Below are 22,794 nucleotides of genomic sequence, written 5' to 3'. Positions count from 1 at the left end.
ACTCTTAAGTAAGCCATTTGAAGTGGTACATTTTTTATATCTGTTTGTCTGATCAATGGAATTTGGGGAAGTGTGTGGAGAAAACATTTGGAAAACATTTGTCAATATTCTTGCGATTCAGTTTGGTGATGCTCGCAGAAATTAAACACTTCACCTTTAATAAATACCTTAGCACTGACAATATTAGCTTAAGGAACAATTCACCCAAAAATGAAAATTCTCATCATTTTCTTACCCTCATGCCATTAGAGATGTTTGACTTTCTTTCTTCTGCAGAACATAAACAAAGACTTTAAAAGAATATTTCAGCTCTGTAGGTCCATACATTGCGAGTCAACAGAGTCCAAAACTTTGAAGCTTAAAAAAGCATATAAAGGCAGCATTAAAGTAATCCATATGACTCCAGTGGTTAAATCCATGTCTTCTGAAATCTCCATTTTCAAACAGCCCTCCTAATGCTCTTCTCTCTTAAGAGTTCAAATTATTTTGTTTTTGGCTATTCGAATTCTTCGTGCATACCACAAATTATGCTTTTTAGAAGAATATCTAAGCTCTGTAGGTCCATACAATGCAAGTGAATGGGTGCCAGAGTAATATGAATCCAGTGGATTAATTAATGTCTTCTGAAGCGAAACACTAGGCGTGTGTAAGGAATAGATCAATATTTAAGTCCTTTTTGCTAGAAATTCTTCTCTGTGGCCAGCAGGGGGTGTATGCATGAAGAATGTGAAAATGATCTGTTTCTCACCCACATCTATCATATCGCTACTAAAGATATTAATTTAACCACTGGAGTCTTATGGATTACTTTTATGCTGACTTGTGTGATTTTTGGAGCTTCAGAATTTTGGCACCCATTCACTTGCATTGTATGGACCTACAGAGCTGAAATATTCTTCTAAAAATCTTAATTTGAGTTCAGCAGAAGAAAGTAAGTCATACACATATGGGATGGCATGAGGGAGAGAAATTGATGAGAGAATTTAAATGTTTTGGTGAACTATACCTTTAATCGTTGGACCCCTTTGAATAATTGTCTTTCTTTTTATGTCTCCTCCTTTCTTTCCTTTTGTCTTTCTATTCCTGCTAGTCTACAGGGGAATAAGTGCCAGTTGAGCTGTGAATATGGGACCTATTATAATGGGCACAGACGGGCATGTGAGAAGTGCCACTCGACTTGTGCCACCTGTGCAGGTAAACACCTGTATTAAAGGACATTTATTTTCTAGGTTTACAGTTGCTTCTTTTTTTTTCTTTTTCTTTCTTTTTTTTTATCCCCTTTTCTCCCAATTTGGAATGGCCAATTCCCACTACTTAGTAGGTCCTCGTGGTGGCGCGGTTACTCACCTCAATCCTGGTGGCAGAGGACAAGTCTCAGTTGCCTCCGTTTCTGAGACCGTCAATCCGTGCATCTTATCACGTGGCTCGCTGTGCATGACACTACAGAGACTCACAGCATGTGGAGGCTCATGCTACTCTCCACTTACCACGCGCCCAATTGAGAGCGAGAGCCACTAATTGCGACCATGAGGAGGTTACCCCATGTGACTCTACCCTCCCTAGCAACCGGGCCAATTTGGTTGCTTAGGAGACATGGCTGGAGTCACTCAGCACACCCTGGATTCGAACTCGCGATTCCAGGGGTGATAGTCAGCGTAAATACTTGCTGAGCTACCCAGGCCCCCTAGTTTGAACTTCTTAATTAAAAGCATGCTTTTTGTGATCATATAATTCATTTACAAGTAGGTTCTTTCTTTTTCTTCTAAATTCTGAAGGGGACACTGATTAGGTACAGTATTACATTTAGCTTTTTAAAAATGATCTATGCCCTTATTGGTTGGCACATTTAGTCCGAAAGTGCTTCCAACAATGACAAGTGACTATAATCATCATAGGCAAAATGTGCACAATGGATGCACAATTTGATTAATTTGAAAATGATGTCATTGACAACTGTGAGGTGCCTTCTGAGATTATTACGTCAACACTGTTCTCTCCAATATCCAGAAATTGAGGCTAATAACAATGGCTTTTTAGTACAGCCAGTGCTTTGTTTTTGGATGTAGTTTATTCAACACAGTTACTGTTGTTAGCTCTGATTTTATGCCAGATTGTCTGTCTTTATGGGATCAATACTTTAAGAAAAGCTAACCAGACAAGCAGGAACTTCAATTACTCTTAATGGGGCTATATACTACACTTTCGACTCTTTTAAAAAACAAAAACAAAAAAAAACAAAATCACTTGAAAAGTTAGTTAAGGTCTCTTGCACCAAAAGCCGTCGTAATTTAGTTTTTCCTCCGCTCTCACATACTTAGAAATGAACTGTTCTTTGACAGTTTTTGCTACTGTACCTTTAAGGCTTCTTTCTAGACTAGATAGACAAGACCTTTGCTGTGATTGGAGTATGTCTACATAGTACACCAAGCACTTGTTATTTCAAAAGAGCCCATGTTTTACATGATATGTCCTCTTTAATATTTGTTCTTTACAAGAGATGTTATTTGGCTTCTGGTAGGTTATACATTTCTTCTAATGGCCTATTAGATTCTGAGCATACTTGGAGGAAACCCTTTATTCAGAATTTCATAGCATAAATAATATAATAATTATGCTTTTGTAAGTATTTGCATACATTCCAAGTCGGCTTACATTCCAGAATATTTGTGATTTTACTAGCCTAGCATCTCCTGTTTCTGTTTTGGGAACATGATGGTATTCCCTGTGCTCAGGAACTGGCATGGAAGCGTGTAATGAGTGCGCTTCGGGCTATTACTTTGAGGAGTGGCGCTGCGTCTCTAGCTGCAACGTGGGATACTACTTGGCGGAACAAACGACAGACAATGGAGATGTCTACAAATCCTGTCAAAAGTCAGTATTGCATTTCTAAACATGAAATCTTACTACTTAAAGGGATAGTTCACCCAAAAATGAACATTCTGACATAATTTACTCACCTTCATGTTGTTCCAAACCTGTATGACTTCAGCATATTTGAAGCTATCAGTCCCAAACATTCTGCCTAACATCTCCTTTTGTGTTCCAAAGAAGTAAAAAGTTGAACATTATGAGAGTGAGGATCTGAATTGTGACTGGTGTGATTCTGCTTCCAGGTGTGATCCTACCTGTTACGCCTGCACAGGGGCCGGGGAGAGGAACTGTAGCACGTGTGTAAACGGCTATAACCTGGAAAACGGTGTGTGTGTCGTCAGCACCATCTGTAAAGATGGTGAGTACCGTATATTCATTCTTGCTTCTTTTTTGTGTGCCACGTTTTGTTAATGTTGTGTTTTTTTCCCCTTCCATTTCTGATCTGCATCTTTTATATTTCTACAAAGTATTTTAGTTATTGCATAGGATTAAATCATGATTTTATGGTTGCATTTTCTGATGTTGCTCTTTAAAGCTGCTATGTGTCATTTTTTTTATGCTAAAATTAGGGCTGTCTTATTTAGTGTGATTTTAATTTTATAAAAACAATAACATGTTAAAAAATGTACTCAATTAACCATGTCCACTTTATGACGCGTGTAAATTCCATTATAATAGTACGGATTCCTTTCATTGGAGCAATTCAAGCTTGAAGTACATTGCATCAATAGGTGGCAGCACTGCTTGTGAGGTTTACTGAGGCGTGCTGCCACCTGTTGAGGTGAGAACTGCTCACTGAGGAAGCACGACAGGAAGGTGAAGCGTAACAGAATACAGCAATCTTGAGACACGATTTTCAAAGTTTTCACTACTTTTAACTTGACACAGCATCCTAAAAATGTGCCGTTTATGATGCTGAATACCAGTGAGACGTGCCAAACACGTCCGTCTAAGACACGCACATGTACATTGAACGACAATTAAAAATAGTGCACATGGAACGCAAGAACACATACTGTGAGAACTGCACACAGTGACGAACTCAATACAAAACAAATTACTGTCAACTGTAGGCTTGTTCAGTATGAGAATAAAACAAACAATATAGGCCTATGAAGTTCTTAAGTCACTTTTTGTATTGTCTAATCAATGCTTTATTCATCTGCCACAATAATGCAGTTTTTTTCAAACTGTATTTCAATCCATAATATATATTTATTTTAGGCCCAATTTTTTCATAAATATTTGAATTATTATGCATTATTTATATAAATTATCTGTATTTGGGGGTGTTTCTCGCTAACTAATGATGTATGCGAATAATTGCGATTAATCCGATTCATTAATCGACATGTCATGTAATTAAATCGGTTTACATTTTTTTAGCGATTGACAGCCCTTGTTAAAAGACTTTCTTATCTCATCTTAAATTGCAGAGTACAAGTATGCCATGCGTATGTTGATTTCCTCAGTTTAAACATTGTGATTTCAAAACATTGCCTTTTTTAGAGGCTTGACCTAGCAAAATTGGCCCAACCAATGGCATGAGTTTAGGGCGGGATTATCTGTTTTTTTTACTAATAGCAATCAAGGGGAAAACCTGTTTGGAAACGGTCAGTATTTTTGCAGTTCTCGATGATGCCACTAGTGGTGCAGAAATTACACCCTGCAGCTTTAAATTCAACAAACCCTTTCTTGCATCGATTCTGTTATATAACGGCCACTTTTCATAAACCGATCAATTCCTGATGGATGAAATCAAATATCGCCCTACATTTTGTCTCATTGAATGTTCTGTTTCACTCAGAATAAAATATTCCAGATTACAGAAGTAAAATTTCATGTTTCATGTTCATGTTTATCAATTTATTCCCAAAACTACATGTGATTGTATTGGCCTATGATTCATAATTGACAAGTCTGAAATGGTGACCCAAGTGCATTTTTGGGAATGTTTTAAACATCAGTATGGGCTACAAATTTCTCTGATCACTTTCTAAATGTGTGTTTTCCTTTTCTTCCCAATGATCTTTTCTTCAAATCTTTCCATCCTGGATTCCAATCACATTTGGATTTCCTCCTCCTTCCAACAATCAACTGGATCTATAACAAAAAACGACATTTGCATCACATCTCGCTGTGTCCTGATCTGCACCATTTCCTGTCTGCCGACCAATCGCGTGCTGTCTCTCTGCTCCTCTCTCCTCTTCCTGCTCTGTGGAAAGCAAATGAAGAATCGTGGGCTGAGGGAAGTTTCTGTGTGCTTGTAAAAAAGAACAATCTGTGCCAGAGGAAGGTTCTGCAGCAGCTTTGCTGTAGAACGTGTTCTCTAAAGGGCTGAAGGATCTTTTCCGGTCCCACTTGCCGCTCACATTCCGCTAATTTATATTCCAGTCGAGAACCTTCAATATGGGACTGCACTGTGAGGTTTCTCGATGCCAGAACTACAACAAACCTACCTTTATCTCTGTGTGTGTGGGTGTGTGTGTCTGTGTCTGTGTCTGTGTGTTTGTGGTGAGAGAAACTGTCAGGGTGGTGCGACTGCGATCAGTAATAAACAACAAATCATACATGTCAGTATTTTGTGACCAAAGCATGGATGCCAAATTTTTTTACCTTTTTTTTGTTTTGGGTCCAATTTGGAAAGATATGCTGAGTGAGTCTGGTGTCGAAGCCAGCGTTTCTTGAATTTTTCCACAAGTTTTAAGTATGATAAAAATGATCAAAGCCAGTTTGTGCATATTCTGAATAAATCTCTCTCGGAGAACATTAAAGAGTTGCAGCAAGACATCTATGAGCAAAGGGAGGAGTACACTTTCACTCATCCTTCTCAGCAGTAAAACTAAAAAATAACTCTGGAGGTACAAGGTACAAAACGGATGTCCTGAAACACAGGCATTTGTTACTATAGAAGCACAACTTGGACGTCTTATTGGCTGAAAGTTGGCTGTTTTACTAACGCTAATGACCTGCCAGTTACAGCAATGCGGCTAAGGCATAGCAAGATAAAATGCATGGAGATGTAGTTTGATTGCTGTCACGTCAGGTAAAAAAATTCTTCACCTCAGGCTCAAATCTCGTAACGTGGTTTGTGTGTGTGTGTGTGCGCGCGTGAGTGTTTTTCAGCATTATTGCATAAGTGCAAACATAGTTTATTGAAATCTAAACTTAACTGTACCAGGTGTGTGTGTAAAAAAAAAAAAAAAAAGGCTAAAGTTGATGATGCAATTACATGTGGTGCTTAAGATGGGGTACGAAGCATTCTTCATGTTTTGCCAGGCCATCATGATATACCCTCAAAATGTTTGCAGTATCCCTTTTTTTTTTTTTAAATCCATCCACATGCATTATTTTATTTGCATAACATTATTTCATAAACCAACTATAAAATACAATTTTAATCCAGTATATAAAAAGGTTTTTTTTTGTAATCTTTTAGTGTATTTTCAGGTAGATAAGCATCAACAGTGTTAAAAGCAGGACATTCAGTATTACAATGATCTAACAATTTAAGGGAGTTCACCCAAAAATGAAAACTCTCTCATTATTTACTCACCCTCATGATATCTCAGGCATGTATGTCTTTCTTTCTTCACCAGAACACATTTGAGGAAAAATAGAACAATAGCTCAGCTCAGTTGGTCCTTAAAATGCAAGAGAATGGAGATTTCTTTTTGAAGCTCCAAAAATCACAGAGAGTCGGCATAAACATCATCCATACGACACCAGCTGTTAAATTAATGTCTTCTAAAGCGACACGATCGCTTTTGGTGTGAAAAAGATCAATATTTAAGTACTTTTTAACTATAATCCAACGCTTTTGGTAAGCTTCACGAGAGGGTGGAGTCCAAGCGGTCTCTCGTGTGACGTATTTGCGTTGCCATCGATACCAAGGTAATCTCACGTTCTTCACTTGGTTGAGACATCCAGGATAAGCACACAAACACACCATTGTGAGTAAAGAAACAGATAAATACAGATCTAAACCAAAACCAACAAAGCTTCTGGACAGTGTTCCTCCTTCTCACTTGTAAACAGTGCTGCTCTTCCAGCTGTGACGCACGTGCCTCAGTTCTCACATGTTTCAAATGCAAATGCGAAGCATGATTTAGAGTTTAAAAAAGTACTTTATATCTTTTTCACACCAAAAGTGATCGTGTCGCTTTAGAAGACATAAACCACTGGAGTGGTTTGGATGAAGTTCGTGCTGACTGTCTGTGATTTTTGGAGCTTTAAAAGAGAAATCTCCATTCACTTACATTTTTAAGGACCTACTGAGCTAAGATATTTTTCTATTTTTCTTCAAATGTGTTCTGGTGAAGAAAGAAAGTCATGCACATCTGGGATATCATGAGGGTGAGTAAATAATGGGAGTATTATCATTTTTGGGTGAACTATCCCTTTAAGTATTACAATGATCTAACATATGAGCCATGCACCTGTTTTATACTGTCTGTTCAGCCTTAAAAACACTCTTATCTGGAATTTCAGGCTCTGATTCATAGTGCAAATTAAAATTTAAACTGCTGCATCTTAATCAACCTTAATGGGCACCTAAAATAGTTCATTATTCTGGGTCTTTATGGTAGTTGGTTAAGATGAATTATAATGTGTAATGCTATTATTCACTAAAAATAAGCTTTTATTGCAGACATAACTGGTGCTATTGATGTAGTGGAATTGTTTGGACTCTACCAGTTTGAGTTCACATTTGTTTCCTGGATCCATTGACGCAAACCTGGGTACAACAAATATTTGTCAATTGAACTTTAAAAAGGTTTCTTCCTTGTTCATATTTTATTGATGACTTCAGCTACATTTATGTCCTTATTGCAGTATCCTGGGAAGAAAAAAATACTTGAGGGGGATCTAGGTCAGAAACAAGGTTATGTGTTTTGTTCTACTAATAGTACTTCACAACACAAATTAGACTTCTACATTCATTAAGGACATGTTTGACCTATCCACTTTTTTCAATGTTAAAGGGATTTCGATGTCTTATTTATGAATGATGTGGTTTAAGATGACATAGCCTTTTATTTATGAAAAAAGATTTATAAATGGTCATAGTTCAAATGAGTTGTGTTTTGGGGATGGGACTGTCCACCCGCCTCATGATAATTTGTGTATTCATGTCACAAACAAAGTTGTAGTATGATCATACGTTTTCTGTGAACTCTACATGCAACATGACATAACTAATGTTATATAGGATTACATAAATCAGTCTATGTTCAAATGTGTTGCATTTACTCTGTTCTGGCAATGTTTTTTCTTAATGTATATATGTATTTTTATCACTATTAACCTTAAAATATATTTTGCACCCACGTTCATTTGAAATAAGGGGTAAAAATGGTTCATTTGAGGTTTTTAAAATTATTTTATATTTCTGTTTTTTTTAGCCAGCTGCCATGAACGGCTAGTCTAGATGAAGAGTTTTTGTAGCCAGGGCCAAGAAAAATCTTTTATCGTATAGAGAAGACTGGACAAAACAATTGGTTTACTGATCTTTTTATTAATGAACTTTAAAATAAAAAGACTCCAGAGAGATTAAACAAGACTACTATTGTTACTCATTTAGATGCTATGTTATACAACTACTACTATTCTCCACTTACCTCTGATGATTTAAGAAACAATTTGATGATGATTGTTATTTCTTATTATTATTTCATTTTTTTTTTACATTAAGACATGTTTAGTGTCTAATTCTTGCAGTGAACTGGTATGAGAATGCTTTCAACCTCCCCTTATTTCCTTACAAAAGGCCCTTGTTTCAAAGAGAACAATTCAGCATTTGACCAAGCAAATTTCAAGTCGTAAGTGTTGGGGAAGCCACAAGCACTTGTAGATGGTGACAAAAAAATTCACCCATAATTGAAAATTCTCCTTGTCATTTATTTACTTTCATGCCATCCCAGATGTGAATTACTTTCTTTCTTCTGTAAAACGCAACTAAAGAATTTTAAAGAATATTTCAGCTCTGTAGGGCCACACAATGCAAGTGAATGGTGACCAAAGCTTTTAAGCTCCAAAAAGCTTACAAAGGCAGTGTAAAAGAAAAACATACAACTCTAGTGGTTAAATCCATGTCTGCTGAAGTGATATGAGTAAGTAGATAAGAGTTTAGGTAAGAGTCGTATGGATTACTTTTATGCTGCCTTTGTGTGATATTTGGAGCTTCTAAGTTTCAGACCCTGTTGACTTGCATTGTATGGACCTACAGAGCTGAAATATACTTTTAAAAATCTTTGTTTGTGTTCTGCTGAAGAAAGAAAGTCATATACATCTGGGATGGCATGAAAGTGAGTAAACGATGAGAGAATTTTCATTTTTGGGTGAATTATTTTTTTAAGAGACAATATATGTGCAACCCCTAGTTTTGACCTGTGGCTGTTTCCTTTAGAAGGAAAATGTTTTGAATATTTGCAGCTCCCAGATAGGCAACTACCAAGTTACCTGTGGAAAATACATGGTAACACCATTTAGTGATGCTTCCGAAGCCGAGGACTACTGTTAGGTCACATGTTTGTTCTTCACACATGAATGGTACCTCAAAATATGCGGCTTTTGCTGTACTTTTCATCTGCCGGATGACAGAACAGGCAAACAAAATCCCAAGCTTACATTTAAGGAGGTACCTCAGTCATATTTAGAATGTCATCTTCTAAAAGCAAATTATCATAGACCCCATTTACACCTGGTATTGAGACTTAATAGACAACCTTTGGACTCTTTTGACCTGGGCCAGCAAGCAACCACCCAGAAAACCCTAGCAACTACATAGCAAAGCTCTGGTAACCAACAACCTAGCATCATGGTGGGGAGTTTTGCACTGGCAAATAAATGTACAAATCTAGTTCACATTGCAGTAATAAATGTTACAATCCACATATGTCAGATATCAAGATTATTCTCGAGTAATTTGAGAATTACTTTTGCAGTTTGCATCAAGGCTTTAGCTTGTGGAGGGCTGACATGACATTGGCTTTTGTCTGATATTTTATTCAGCTAGTGATTCACAACTCAGTTAAGGTCATGAAGGGTCATTTGGAGTTGTGTGTCAGTGTTGGATTCAGGAGTGTTAAAATAAAATGAAGCATATTAGTGGAAGCCTGAGGTTGTGAGGAGGGTCAATCAGCTATCGACCTCTAGCTCACTTTATAGGAAATCTCACCATTGCATTGCTCAGCCTGGGGTCAAAGGTTAGCTTGATGTCTTTAGTTTTCTTCACGGTCCCATGACATCACAGTGGGGAACTAGAATGGTATTGTATCCATTCTGAAAACTTGACACTTATAATGTTTTAAAATACTTTTGCATGAATTATGTTACATTTAACGGTGAAGTGTGTACATTTTGGCGAAGTGGCACTGTAAAACATTGCTTTTTGTTTGAGTAGCCTGATGAAGCAAGATTAGGTCAACCAGTGGTGTGAGTTTGGGGCAGTACTTTCTGTCTTCCCTACTTTTGTCCTACTGTTAGTAGATGGGGGAGTGTTCGGGAAATGAAACAAGTTTGAAAACAGCCATTATTTTTTGTATTTCTGTTAACTGTTGTGATATAACACACTTCACCTTAATCATTTACCATGCAATTTTTATTTGTTAAATTTTGAAGTTGATTTTAAGTATGTTCTTGGGTTTAGTTAACCAACAATCCACTGTTTGTATATGCTATAAAATAGTTCAGGTTTAGTTAAACAGATTTAACTGATTACATTTAAGATATGTGGTGAATAAAAAAAAAAAAGTTTTTTTTATTAGGGTCTACTGATTGTGTGAGTGCATCCTAAATGGGTTTTAATCCAAAAATGTGGTCTTGCATGTTTGAGAGTGTTCTGATTTATGAATCTAGCATGTGCATGGTCTTTCAGTCATCTGCATTCATAAACTTCAACTGGCCAAACTTTCATCCAGAAGCCTTTCATAAATGCTAAAGTTCAGAACCTGTGAACTCAGGTAAGCACTTTGGTTTGCCTTGCTTTTTACATTTTTCCAAATGTCCTATTTCCTATTCTAGTTGTGAAACCAATCTTTTGATGAGCATTTGTAAAAAGATAATGCTTACAAGTTATTAACTATGGTGCTACATAACTATACAATAAAAGTTACCAAAAAGAAAAAAAAGCAAAGCATGGGGAGCTGTAGGCTAAGCTACACTTGGTAAACATTTTACCAGGGTTCCCAGGGTCATGGATAACCTGGTTATATCAGTGAAATTAAAGTGCAGGGGGATGTCCATTGTTTAGGTCCATTGATTATTTCCTCTAAGGCAGGTATCTTGATAACGGGAGTTGTGTGGTCTGGTGTGATGATTGGAAGTATGCAAGGTATGGACAATGCCATATCTGCCATCACACGTCAAGTGTGAGGATGAGAGACCTGACAAATGTACTCGCTATATAGCAAAGGTAACTTGAACCACAAAGGCCTCACAGTTCATATCATATAGCAGGGACAAACTTTAGGACAGGATCCACCCGTGTTCATACTTCCACTTAAATACAGACATATGGTCTCAATATTAAAGTAATATCACATGAGCAAAAGTGCTGTTGTAATGGAAAAAAAAAAAAGATCTGTTTTAATTCTGTCTCTGTTTTTATTCAGATAAGTTTGGAGTGGAGCGGTACCTCTTTGAAGGGGAGTGTTGTGATAGCTGTCCAGAGGTTTATTACCATTCCTCGAAGGGAACATGTGATCCCTGCCCTCCAAATTGCACTGTTTGTACGTCCTCAGGCCACTGTCTCCACTGCACCCTCTCCTACTACCCCCCCATTTTTCCTTAGGTTTTTATTTATTTATTTATTTTTTACTTGTATTAGGATTCTGGTTATTTTATTACTGCAGTTATTTGTATACTGTAATACAGTAAAATATAAATATATATATCTTACAGTAATGAGAATCTAATAAAAGAATAATAGAAATTACAAAAAATATTTAAAATTAAAACATCCGGACGTCTTACGGTGATGAGAATTTTGCAGGAAATGGCTTAACTGTTATATGGGAATGTCAAAATGGATTTATATATTTATTTATTTTCAGATTGGAAAAAAACCTTCTTTATGCAAAACACAATTCCTTTTTTCTCTTCTTGAGATTTTGGGGTGAAATGTGACTGTTATGTTTATCTAGAGATTCACCCCACCAGACAGAAGTTGTACCCTCTCATTTCGTATACTAGATCACTTTAGCCTTTGTATATCTGGAAATCTAACCTAGAGAAGGTTGTTTGGCTTCTCACGACACCCACTGCTGTTTATCTAATCTTCTTCACAAATTTTTATCACAGTCAAAGATGCAAAGAGCATGCGGGAAGAGCTTGTCTGAAGGACTGAAATAGCAGCAGAAATGAGACCGAGTCGGGGACCAGAAATTCTTATCATTAGTGCAGACATGTGTAAACTGGTCCTCTGTTATAGCCTCCAGGGCCTCCACACACTACTGTTCTCTACCTGTCACATGTGTGCGCACACACAGTCTCTTTGTCTACCTTTCTCCATCTTCTTTAGACTCACACAGTCTCTCTTTCCTCCTCTCTTTGTACATGCTCATACAAGCACATGATTTAATTCTTGCTTATGTACATTGTACTATACATTTTCTTTTTCCATGTTACTATATACTTCAATGCATTCTTCTTTTGACTATGAAAGTGTTGACTCAAAGCTAATCCTGTTGTTATATGCTTCCTGCATAGGTGAGGAAGGCCGTCAGAAATGCCTTGCTGGTGAGTATGTTAGTATGTGAATGTCTGTGTACAACAAGCATTGATCTGAAAAAAATAAAAATAAATAAAGATTTGAAACAAGAAACACAATGTCTTCAGCCTAAACTCTGGCAACAAAGCATCTGATGCCCTGTCTTCTGGTGTGCTGCCTACCAAGACTGCATAATGCATGTGCAGCATTTCTGGGCAACATTGGCGCCTTCCGAGTGATCTTAAGTGTTGCAAGCATCTATTTTGCCTTGAAATCTTTGTAGGCAGCTCATTAGGTTATGTTGTCATACTCGAAAGATCAAAGCTCTAGAGATACAGATACGCATCTAACATCAGCCTGCTGCTATATGGCCCATTAAATCAGAGAACAAAACTTCAATTCTTTCTCCACAAAAAATGTGAGAGCAAAAAAACTGCTCTGTGGGCCATTAAAACACAAGTTTTTATATTTTTTTATATTTTTATCTGAACATGTTTGTTACGATCGCACTTGTAAAAGGCCTATTTATTATAATAGACATTATTCAGAGTAGCTCCATATTTAATTTTTGACTGGAATTAAAACTAGCTTGTGAGGGAGAAACTTGCAGTCTGGGTTGTAATGTTGTTTAAAGCGGTGTTGTATGTTCAGCTGACAAAAATAAGACAAAAAAAAACTCCATAAAACACTAGTGAAAATTAGATGTGATCTAAGACCTTTAAGGTTTTTAAGCAGTGCTGGGTAGTAACGGATTACATGTAATCTGGATTACGCAATCAGATTACAAAAATCAAGTACTTGGATTACATTACATTTTAAACATACTCTTTATCAGACTAGTTACTTTTTTATAGATTACATATTAACAAGGCAACGGCAGTAAATTGTTAATTATTAATTGATCGTCCTAATCATTCTCTTTTTTCAATCTTTTACAATTTTCATTCGGCAACCACTGATATACCTTCGGTAAGTCTTTGAGTGTTTTTCGGAAAAGAGGAAGAGGGTTGTGTGTGTTGCATTCAGAACTGATACTCGCTACTAGCCAGCCAGGTGAAGATGGAGTGGTCTACATCAGCATTTAACCACTGGATCTATAGAGATCGTTTCATTTTTACGAACGGAATTACACCAATGGTGTGCAGATCACACATTGAACTTAATTGCTTCAAAGGATCTAGCAGATGCCATCTATAAGGGTCCTGCCCGCAGGGTACACAATAGTTCAACTGCAAAATGTGCAGCGATATGAAACAGCCCATCATTCTACTGTTGCCACTGATACAGTGGAGTCATTTGGAATGCTCAATTCCCAATGCGCTCTATCTCCTCGTGGTGGCGTAGTGACTCGCCTCAATCCAGGTGGCAGAGGACGAATCTCAGTTGCCTCCGCGTCTGAGACAATCAATCCGTGCATCTTATCACGTGGCTTGTTGAGCGTATTACCGCAGAGACATAGCATGTGTGGAGGCTTCACGCTATTCTCCGCGGCATCCACGCACATCTCACCACGCGCCCCACCGATAACCACATTATAGCGACCACGAGGAGGTTACCCCATGTGACTCTACCCTCCCTAGCAACTGGGTCAATTTGGTTGCTTAGGAGACCAGACTGGAGTCACTCTGCACGCCCTGGATTCAAACTCGCGACTCCAGGGGAGGTAGTCAGCGTCTTTACTCGCTGAGCTTCCCAGGCCCCTGATTTTATGGTCATTAATTTTCTTAATGTTGCAATTGTTTTTTGCACTTAAAATGAACTTGATGTCTCAGTGTTTTGATTTGTAAACTTTGGTCATGCACTGTCATTGCTGTTAGATCTAATGTTTATTTCATTCATGTAATGTTTAATGTACATTTTTAAAAATGTCATAAGGAGCTCTTTTTGTGAGGCACTTTTTGTTAGTAATAAAGAATGGAATACATTTTCTTCCTCTGTACTTTTATGTTAAAAATGATTATCCTACTCAAATGCATGTGAAATAAAATAGAATTAGGTTGAAAGTAATCCAAAAGTAATCGGATTAGATTACCACAAAAATGTAATCTACGAGATTACGTAACTGATTGCATTTTGTCATCTAATTTGTAATCAGTACCGGATTACAATTCACAAGTAATCCACCCAGCACAGTTTATACTGTGCATGCAATTGAAGCAACTGCCTCGTTTTCATTCCCCTCAAAAAGTAAATATGGCACTATAAGGTTTTAGATGCAGTTAATCATTTCGCAATGATCTGTCGCCCTCTGCTGGTCACTGTAATATTACATGAGTAATACTGTATCCAGTTAAAACTCCCCAGACCAATTGAGCACTAACAGTTATGTTTAAAATGGAGATTGCTCTCACGTCACCTTCCTAGGTGTTACGTATTTTTAATTAAGTAAGCTTTAATAAAAAATGAAGCCTACTATTCAAAGTGTCTTCTTTCTCCGCAGCCCAGTTTAATATACAATATGCTGGCGAGCGCTGCTTACAGGTTTGTATTATTGCTTATCTCATCTAGGGCTGAAACAATGAGACCTCAGTCAAAAAAATCAAAGAAACTTGAAAGCATGTGTGTTTTATAAATCGATCAAATAAACATGTCACCGTGTTCTTACTAAGCATTTTAACCTCCAGTAACCTCGAACAACATGTGGCCTTCCGTTGTCACCACTGCAAAGTCTGTGCAGAAAAATTTAGCAATGTCTCCACCTGCTGGTCACCAGTAATATTGCAAGAGTAAAGTTGCATTAGATTGCATAAACAGTCAGACCTTGAAAATGAACTGCTGGATCGTTTGTGTGGATTCCTGTTTCTGTTTAAAGAAAATGTAAATAATTATTTCTTCTTCCCAGTGAAACCAGAGCAATGAATGTCTTGTTTACCGGACTATTACCAGTAAGTCTGACTCTTCTGGTTTCGACTATTGCTTCACGAGCAGTTAAAATCTCTATGTTAACCTGATATTTCACCCAGAGATTAAAATTCTGTCATCATTTATTCACACTCATGTTGTTCCAAACCTGCACAACTTTCTTTCTTGCTTCCATGGAACACAAAAGTTGAAGTATTGAAGAATATCCTCACCACAGTTTTCCTATAAGACATTTTTGCATCGCATCAATTATGTTTACCTTCCCTTGTGGGGTGAATGGAAGCACGCTGCATCACCAGCATAGGAGACCTGGTTTTCAGGTCCCACTTTGAAACCAGGAAGTAATAAACTGTCAAACTTATGTTTCCGATTTCACTGCGAGATCAGTCTGGCTTCAGTGTGGTCAAATGCCGTTGATACACTATATTTGTAGTCCATTTCAGAGCTTCTGTGGAGGGGAAGATTATTAGTGGCGACTTAAATCTCAGTCTTTTCCTCAATAGTAGCTATCATTTGGCTTCAGAAGACTTGGAATGTAGCACACGAGTCGTATGGACCACTTTAATGATACTTTTATTGTGCTTTTTTTGTCATTTTGTAGCTTGAAAGCCTCAGCTCCCATTCACTTTCATTATATGGAAAAAAGCAGCCAGGATATTCTTCCAAAATTGACCTTTTGTGTAAAAAATGTCATATGGGTTTATAACAACATGAGGGTGAGTTAATGGTGACAGAACTTTCACCATTGACAGAACTTTAATCTTTGGATGAACTTTCTCATGATTTAATAAGTAATTATGTATTTCTGCAGGTTGGGTGTAAGCTGTCGCAAAACACACACACACACACACACACACACACACACACACGCACACAACACAACTGTTCTTAAGGCAGCCTACTTCAGAATGTGTAAACCTTCATGTTTCATCAATATACCTGTGTGTGTTAGTGTAAGTGTATGTGTCTTGTGTGTTTTTGAAAGAATGCTCTGGGCAGCAGCATAAAATTGAATGTACTTGCCAGTTGAGGAGAGACACTCTGGTATTCCTGGTATTCAATTTGCTATTTTTTTAACTTCTCCATTTTAATCAAACTATACATGTATAGGAGTGTTATGTGATGAATGGCTAGTTTTTCTCCTTCAGTTGCTCTCGTTTCCTCACTGTTGTGTGCTTATATTTCTTTAAACTACACGCCACTTGGTTTGATATTTTGTTATATAATTCAAAGACATTTGTGTGTCTAAAGTCAAGTCAGTTCATTTTTAATTGTAAAGCGCTTTTCACAACAGATCGTTTCAAAGCAGCTTTACAGAAAATAATCTTGTGACAGAAAATAAAGCTGTAAGACATCACTGTGTGGTTTGATGGAGGAAAAAAAAAATGTGATAGTAAATTATGCCTTTAAAAAAAAAAAAAAAAGTGTCCAAATGCTTTTTGGGTACACTGTATATCTTTACTTGGCACAAGTTGGCAGTGTATCTGATGTTTGTTGTTGTGGTAATCCTGCACTCTGTTTACCTGCAGATGGTACATGCGTAGAAACATGTAAGTAGGGTTTCTATGGTGACATGAAACAGGAGTGTGAGCCGGTCGTGCGGTGGTCCAAACCATGACAACTGTGTTTTGTGTGAAGATGACATGTATCTGAATAAGGGCCAATGTGTCAGCAAAAGAAGGATAACATGTCCTGATGGAAACTTCCTAAACAGTACAAAAGCTGTAATTCTAGTAAAATATTGTATTAATTAACAAATTATCTAAAATTATAAGGTGATACATTAAGTAAAATAATTAAACATTATTTATAACAAAAATAATATTTTTTTATAAATATTATTTATTATCAAGAAATATTCAAGTTCTATTATACATTTTGTGAGTTAGATATGTTTATACGTTCTGGCACACATTTTTTAAACAGATCATGTTAAAGTGATCCAACTAGTTTCTTTATTTCCTTCATCTGATCCTATTAAGAACCCTAGTGTGTGTGGTTGTGTGTGTGTAGGTCAGGGTGACTGTGAGCACTGTCATTCCTCCTGTCGGTCATGCTCAGGGTACGAGAAAACCAGTGACTCTTGTGAGAAAGGTGAGTTTAACTTCAGTAGCACAGATACAGAAAAACTGACCCATCTGAAATATATTTGTGTGTGGGTTTGTGTCCTTGTCTACACAGGCATGTTTCTTACCAACAGCCAGATGTGTGTGTCCATGTGTTCGCCTGAGACCAGACGAGTGGGCACTGTGAGGATTGTTCTGCGGGCTGTTTGATGTGTCAGGACGCCCATCACTGTTTGAAATGCAAAGCTGGCTTTGGCCAACTCTACCTGCAGGATGGCAAATGTGTCGCTGAGAGTAAGAGGTGAAAGCATGTACTTTCAAGCTCTTACACACAAAATGCTAAATATTCACTCTCTCTCATGCACTTACTCGTGTCACAATTTGCAAACTAGCAATCCTTAGAAGTGTGCAAGATTAGAATTTTAATGTCCCAAATCATAGTACGCCGAAAAAGAGGTTAAATGGATAGCTCCAAAATACTGTTCAATTCCAAAAGTCCTTGGTCATATCGCTTCAGAAGACATGGATTAAACCACTTGAGTTGTATAGATTACTTTTATGCTGCCTTTATGCCCTTTTTGGATCTTGAAAGTTTTGGACCCCATTGATGTGCATTGTATGGACAAAAAAAAAAAAAAAAAACTTAGTTTGTGTTCAGCAGAAGAAAGAAAGTCATATGAGTTTGAGTCGGCATAAGGGTGAACTATATCTTTTTAAGGCTCAGGGCTTCTCACCAACTGGTTGCTTGTTTGATCCCCACAAGAAATGAGCCATGAGCCAGTCACCATTGGGGTGAAATTAAATTGCATCAGCCCTGGTTGTGTGGCAATGACTCAAGATTCTTTTCTATTCTATTCTACATGGTTGCCATGTAGGGTTGCCACGGTGTGCAGTGTTACCGGTTTTACACAGTACAAGGGACAACACCGGTGTGAAATTTTATACTGGGTAAAAGGGGGAAACATTATGAATGGAACTTCCAATATCAATAAAATAGCCTAATGAATAGAATAACCTTAAATAAAGAATAGTTGCCTAATGAAGAGTTTGCGACCCATTATAAATTAACCTAAATAACACATTGAAAGCCAGATTTTTACCAACGTATCAAATTACACAGACAGAAATGTACGCGCACTGACAGAAGACGTTTAATTGCAGGTAGCGAATATAATGTACAGATGTCTCGGATTCGAAATGACACAAGAAATGCTGTTAGACATAAAGACATGCATTTGAAGAAACACACTTTATTATATTTTTAAGAACAGATAACAGAAAAGCCGTCTGTGTGCATGTCTGACGCGCTTTGTTTGGAGGCGTGCAGTCTCGTGGAACACGCTTATGTAAAGGGTTCTCACTCTTTTTTGTTTCAGTCTTCTGAAATCTTTTTGCAAGAATAGTTTCATCTATGAGAATGCTGCAAATTACCTCAGACCATCTTAGCTCAGGAGGTGCTCTGAGTTCAGTTCACTTTATTTCCACAGAGCAGTTCGTTGTGAACGCAACTGTGCAGGGTCACTTTATATGTAGCCTATACATCTATGATTAAATCATAAAATAATACAAAAACACGTTCATCTCGAACCATATTTCAGTGATTATTATCATCATTAGAATTATTATGTTTACATTTATAATTGTTTTTATGTCTTCATTTGTATTAGTAATTTTCCACCTGTTGTCATAGATGGGTACTTGCATGACGGTAAATGGAAAGGTGGTTATATATGATTTTATTGACCACTTCATTATTTTAATTGCTTTTTTGTTTCGTTTGAAGTGCAATTTTAATTTAGAAATGTCTTTGGTTTAAGGTTTTAGTTTTTTAAATAAAGTAATTTAATTTTCAATGCAAAATCACTAAAGCAAGAATATTCACCGATCCCTCAGCCAGGGGGTTGCCGATGTAATTGGATATTGTGAAATATATATTTTTAATAAAAATATTGTGAACAAATTTCTTGCATATCACCCAGCCGTAGGAGGGAACAAAACAAATGTATTCACACATATTCAATGCCATTACCCTTCCAAAGCAGCTAAATTGGGTCCTGGGATGAAAGGTAATAAAACACCAACATTAAACCTGCAACAACCCACAATAAGTGATGTATTTGCCTGGACAACTAAATTCCCGACTGGTAGCCCATGATGGAGAGAATGCACGGATGAAGAAGGTTCGTTGCTAAAGAGATGTTGCCCTTCACAACTGTTGAAAAGCCATCTTTCAAAAAGTTGAATAACACACATTTTAATTGCACTTCATTTTTTTCAGTTTCAGTTTTTAGTTAAAATAAATAAAAAATAAGTTCAAAAATTGAAATCAAGCTGCCTTGCGTTATTGTGTAGGCTATTGCTTAATGAAAATTACCTCATAATACCACTTAGCGTCTAACCAGTGGTAATGCCGGTGTTAGTCATTTGAACGTAAACACCGCACTGGTGTGAAAATTATGATATCGTGGCAAGTCTACACTGTTCTATTCTATTCTGTTTCTTCTGTTCTGTATTATTTCTTATTCTGTTCTTTCCCCTGTTCTATTGTTTTTATTCTATTCTATTCCAATAGGTTCTGTTTTCTATTCTATTCTTTACTATACCTTGTTCTGTTCTATTGTGTTTCTAATTCTGTTCTTTTCACCATTCTGTTCTGTTCTGTTCAGTTTCTTATTCTGTTCTGTTTTATATTCAGTTGCTTTTATTCTATTCAGTTCTGTTTTATTTTCTTTTTTCTATTCTATTCCCTGTTCTGTTCTATTGCTTCTTTTTCTGTAGTGTGTTCAAGTTATGTTGGAATTACTGTAATAACAAGAGGACCTTGAAAATGAATTTGTTTCAATGCTACCCTTATAACATCAAACTGGATCCTTAAGTGGCTTTGTTGTTAATTACAGCGAAATATTTCATCACTACATACTCCTTTAATTCACCTCTATAGGCTTACTGTATGTTCTTGCAAAATGTGTAAGAACAAAGAAAGTGCTCCAGGTAACAGTGGCTATAATAAAATGTTATATCAAACCAAAATGAGAATGAGGCCACTGCCATTTTGTTTTAGATGATGTCACAATGGTAAAGTTGGAGATTTCATAAAATTCCAAGTTTACAGCTTGTAATTACCAGTTCTACAAAGACATGAATGGTTTTTACAAGTTGGAATCTCGTAATTACTGTAATTCCAACATGACATGAATGCACCATATTTCCTTTTTATATTTCTGTTTTTTTTTTTATTATGTTATATTTCCTATTCTATTGTTTCTATTCTAATCTGTTTCTATTCTGTTCTCTTTCCTGTTCTCTTCTTTTCACTTTCCTATACTGTTCTGAAATTAAAAGTTAAGTAATGATGCAATTTTATGATGTAGATGTCACAATACTGGTGTACTGTCTTACTACATAATAAAAAGTACTTTCCCTTTTACAGCGAAGTGCAAACATTTAGTGTGTACTAGAAATGTGTGAATAGGAGCGCAACCACACTGTCACATGGTACTCATCCAAACGCTGACCTTATAGATGATCATTCACACACGCTCATACAGTATATCTGTGTTTTTTTTTCACAGGGGTTACCCAGAGGATGGTGTGTGTCACAGCTGTGCCCCGGGATGTGCTGCATGTGAGGGGGAAGCCAATTACTGTCTGAGCTTTGAGAAAGAGTACCTGCAACTCAAACACACCGGTGTTCGCCACTGCCCTTCCAGTCACTTTCTTCTTTTTTTCCCTCCTCTTTTTCTCCCCAATTTGGAATGCCCAATTCCCAATGTGCTCTAAGTCCTCGTGGTGGTGTAGTGACTCGCTTTAATCTGGGTGGCGGAGGACGAATCTCAGTTGCCTCTGCGTCTGAGACCATCAATCCACGCATCTTATCACGTGGCTTGTTGAGCGCGTTACCGCGGAGATGTAGTGCGTGTGGAGGCTTCACGCCATCCACCGCGGCATCCACGCACAACTCACCACGCGCCCCTCTGAAAACGAACCGCATTATAGCGACCACGAGGAGGTTACTCCATGAGACTCTACCCTCCCTAGCAACCAGGCCAATTTGGTTGCTTAGGAGACCTGGCTGGAGTCCGGTCACTTTCTTAAGGATGGAGTGTGTGAGCGCTGTCCTGCCAGTTGCACTGAGTGTGACCAAACTGACAAATGCAGCATTGAAGAACTCAGATTTATTAGAAAATTGATGACCTTACGTTATATATATTTTTGTGATTTTTTTAATAGAGCGCAACAGTGACTGCCAGCCTGTTTAGCTGTCTTGGTTACGGAAGTATTTTTCCAGTTCATTTTCTCCATAGGTATTTCAAAACATTCTTCAATAAAGTGTACTGAGCCTTGAACCAAACTAACCAGATCTGAGATGAATCACAACATTACAAACTCTGATTTAAAGAAAAATACTGAATGACTATATTGAATCAGTAATGATGGTACAATATTTTATTAAACTATTGACTTCTCTAATTGGTGGAGCTTGCTTCAGGATTGTGGGTAGTGTAGTTTTTCACTGGAAATTCAGCTATTAAACACTTGTTTTGTTAAATGACGTTGAAATCATGTTGACCTGTGGCTGCTACAGAAGTATGTTTCATCGCTTGACTAGCTCGGAGCTCATGGTAGGTCTTTCTTGTAAGTTTTATATTTTAGGGTTAAAATCCATTTCTGTATGGAGAAAATGAAAGAGATTTTACACCCAAAACCCTACTGTTGCGCCTTGTTGCACCCCAAAAACTTCTTGGCTTTGTACTATGTAAATGCCTGTGAAGAATACTGAGCAAACTGAATGTCTTGTTTATCTAAAAACAGTTGTGTTGATTGCTCTATGTTCGTCAAGGGTTCCTCCTTTGTTCCTTCTCTTCTTTAAAATGGATACATGCTAAAGTTTGCCACCCACTTTATTCATAATTATATCTTTGTCTCACACATGCTCTTTTTCTCTCAGAATGTGCAGAGTACTATTTCCTGCATAAGGATCGCTGCCAGGATGACTGTCCCGTGGGGTTCTTCACAAACATAGAGCAGAAACGGTGTGGGCCTTGTCTTGGAGATTGTGCAGCATGTGATGTGATATCTGGACAGAACAGAGTGTCGAGGTATCATACACAATCTTATTTATTGATAGGCTTAATAGACCGGACAGTCTGGATAGAAAGGAAAACAGAGTGAGATGGATCGGAACATGATGTAAATTATGCCAGACTCGAAACTTCATCCCCACGGGAGCGCCACAAGTTTTATACTGTATGATGCGAGTATGTGTGCTTCAAATGTGCCACT

At 37.3% G+C, this 22,794-nt stretch overlaps 1 protein-coding gene across 2 annotated transcripts in view; it reads left to right on the top strand.

Annotated features, from left to right (window-relative positions):
• LOC127424303 (proprotein convertase subtilisin/kexin type 5-like) overlaps positions 1-6,470 on the top strand; it is a 56,577-nt gene extending 50,107 nt beyond the window's left edge. The window contains exons 18-21 of one of the 2 annotated variants that reach the window (XM_051669356.1): positions 1,091-1,194; positions 2,733-2,871; positions 3,114-3,229; positions 5,106-6,470. In XM_051669356.1, the coding sequence (XP_051525316.1) occupies positions 1,091-1,194; positions 2,733-2,871; positions 3,114-3,229; positions 5,106-5,212 (466 nt within the window). In that variant the 3' untranslated portion in view covers positions 5,213-6,470. Of the gene's footprint in view, positions 1-1,090; positions 1,195-2,732; positions 2,872-3,113; positions 3,230-5,096 lie in introns of both variants that reach the window. The other variant, XM_051669355.1, reaches the window with a different exon arrangement.
• The last annotated feature ends 16,324 nt before the right edge of the window (positions 6,471-22,794 follow it).

Source organism: Myxocyprinus asiaticus, chromosome 33 (genome assembly GCF_019703515.2).
Source record: "Myxocyprinus asiaticus isolate MX2 ecotype Aquarium Trade chromosome 33, UBuf_Myxa_2, whole genome shotgun sequence".
Taxonomy (NCBI): Eukaryota; Metazoa; Chordata; class Actinopteri; order Cypriniformes; family Catostomidae; genus Myxocyprinus; species Myxocyprinus asiaticus.
The sequence above is the reverse complement of the archived record's forward strand: the minus strand, read 5'-3'. Positions and strand labels throughout refer to the sequence as shown.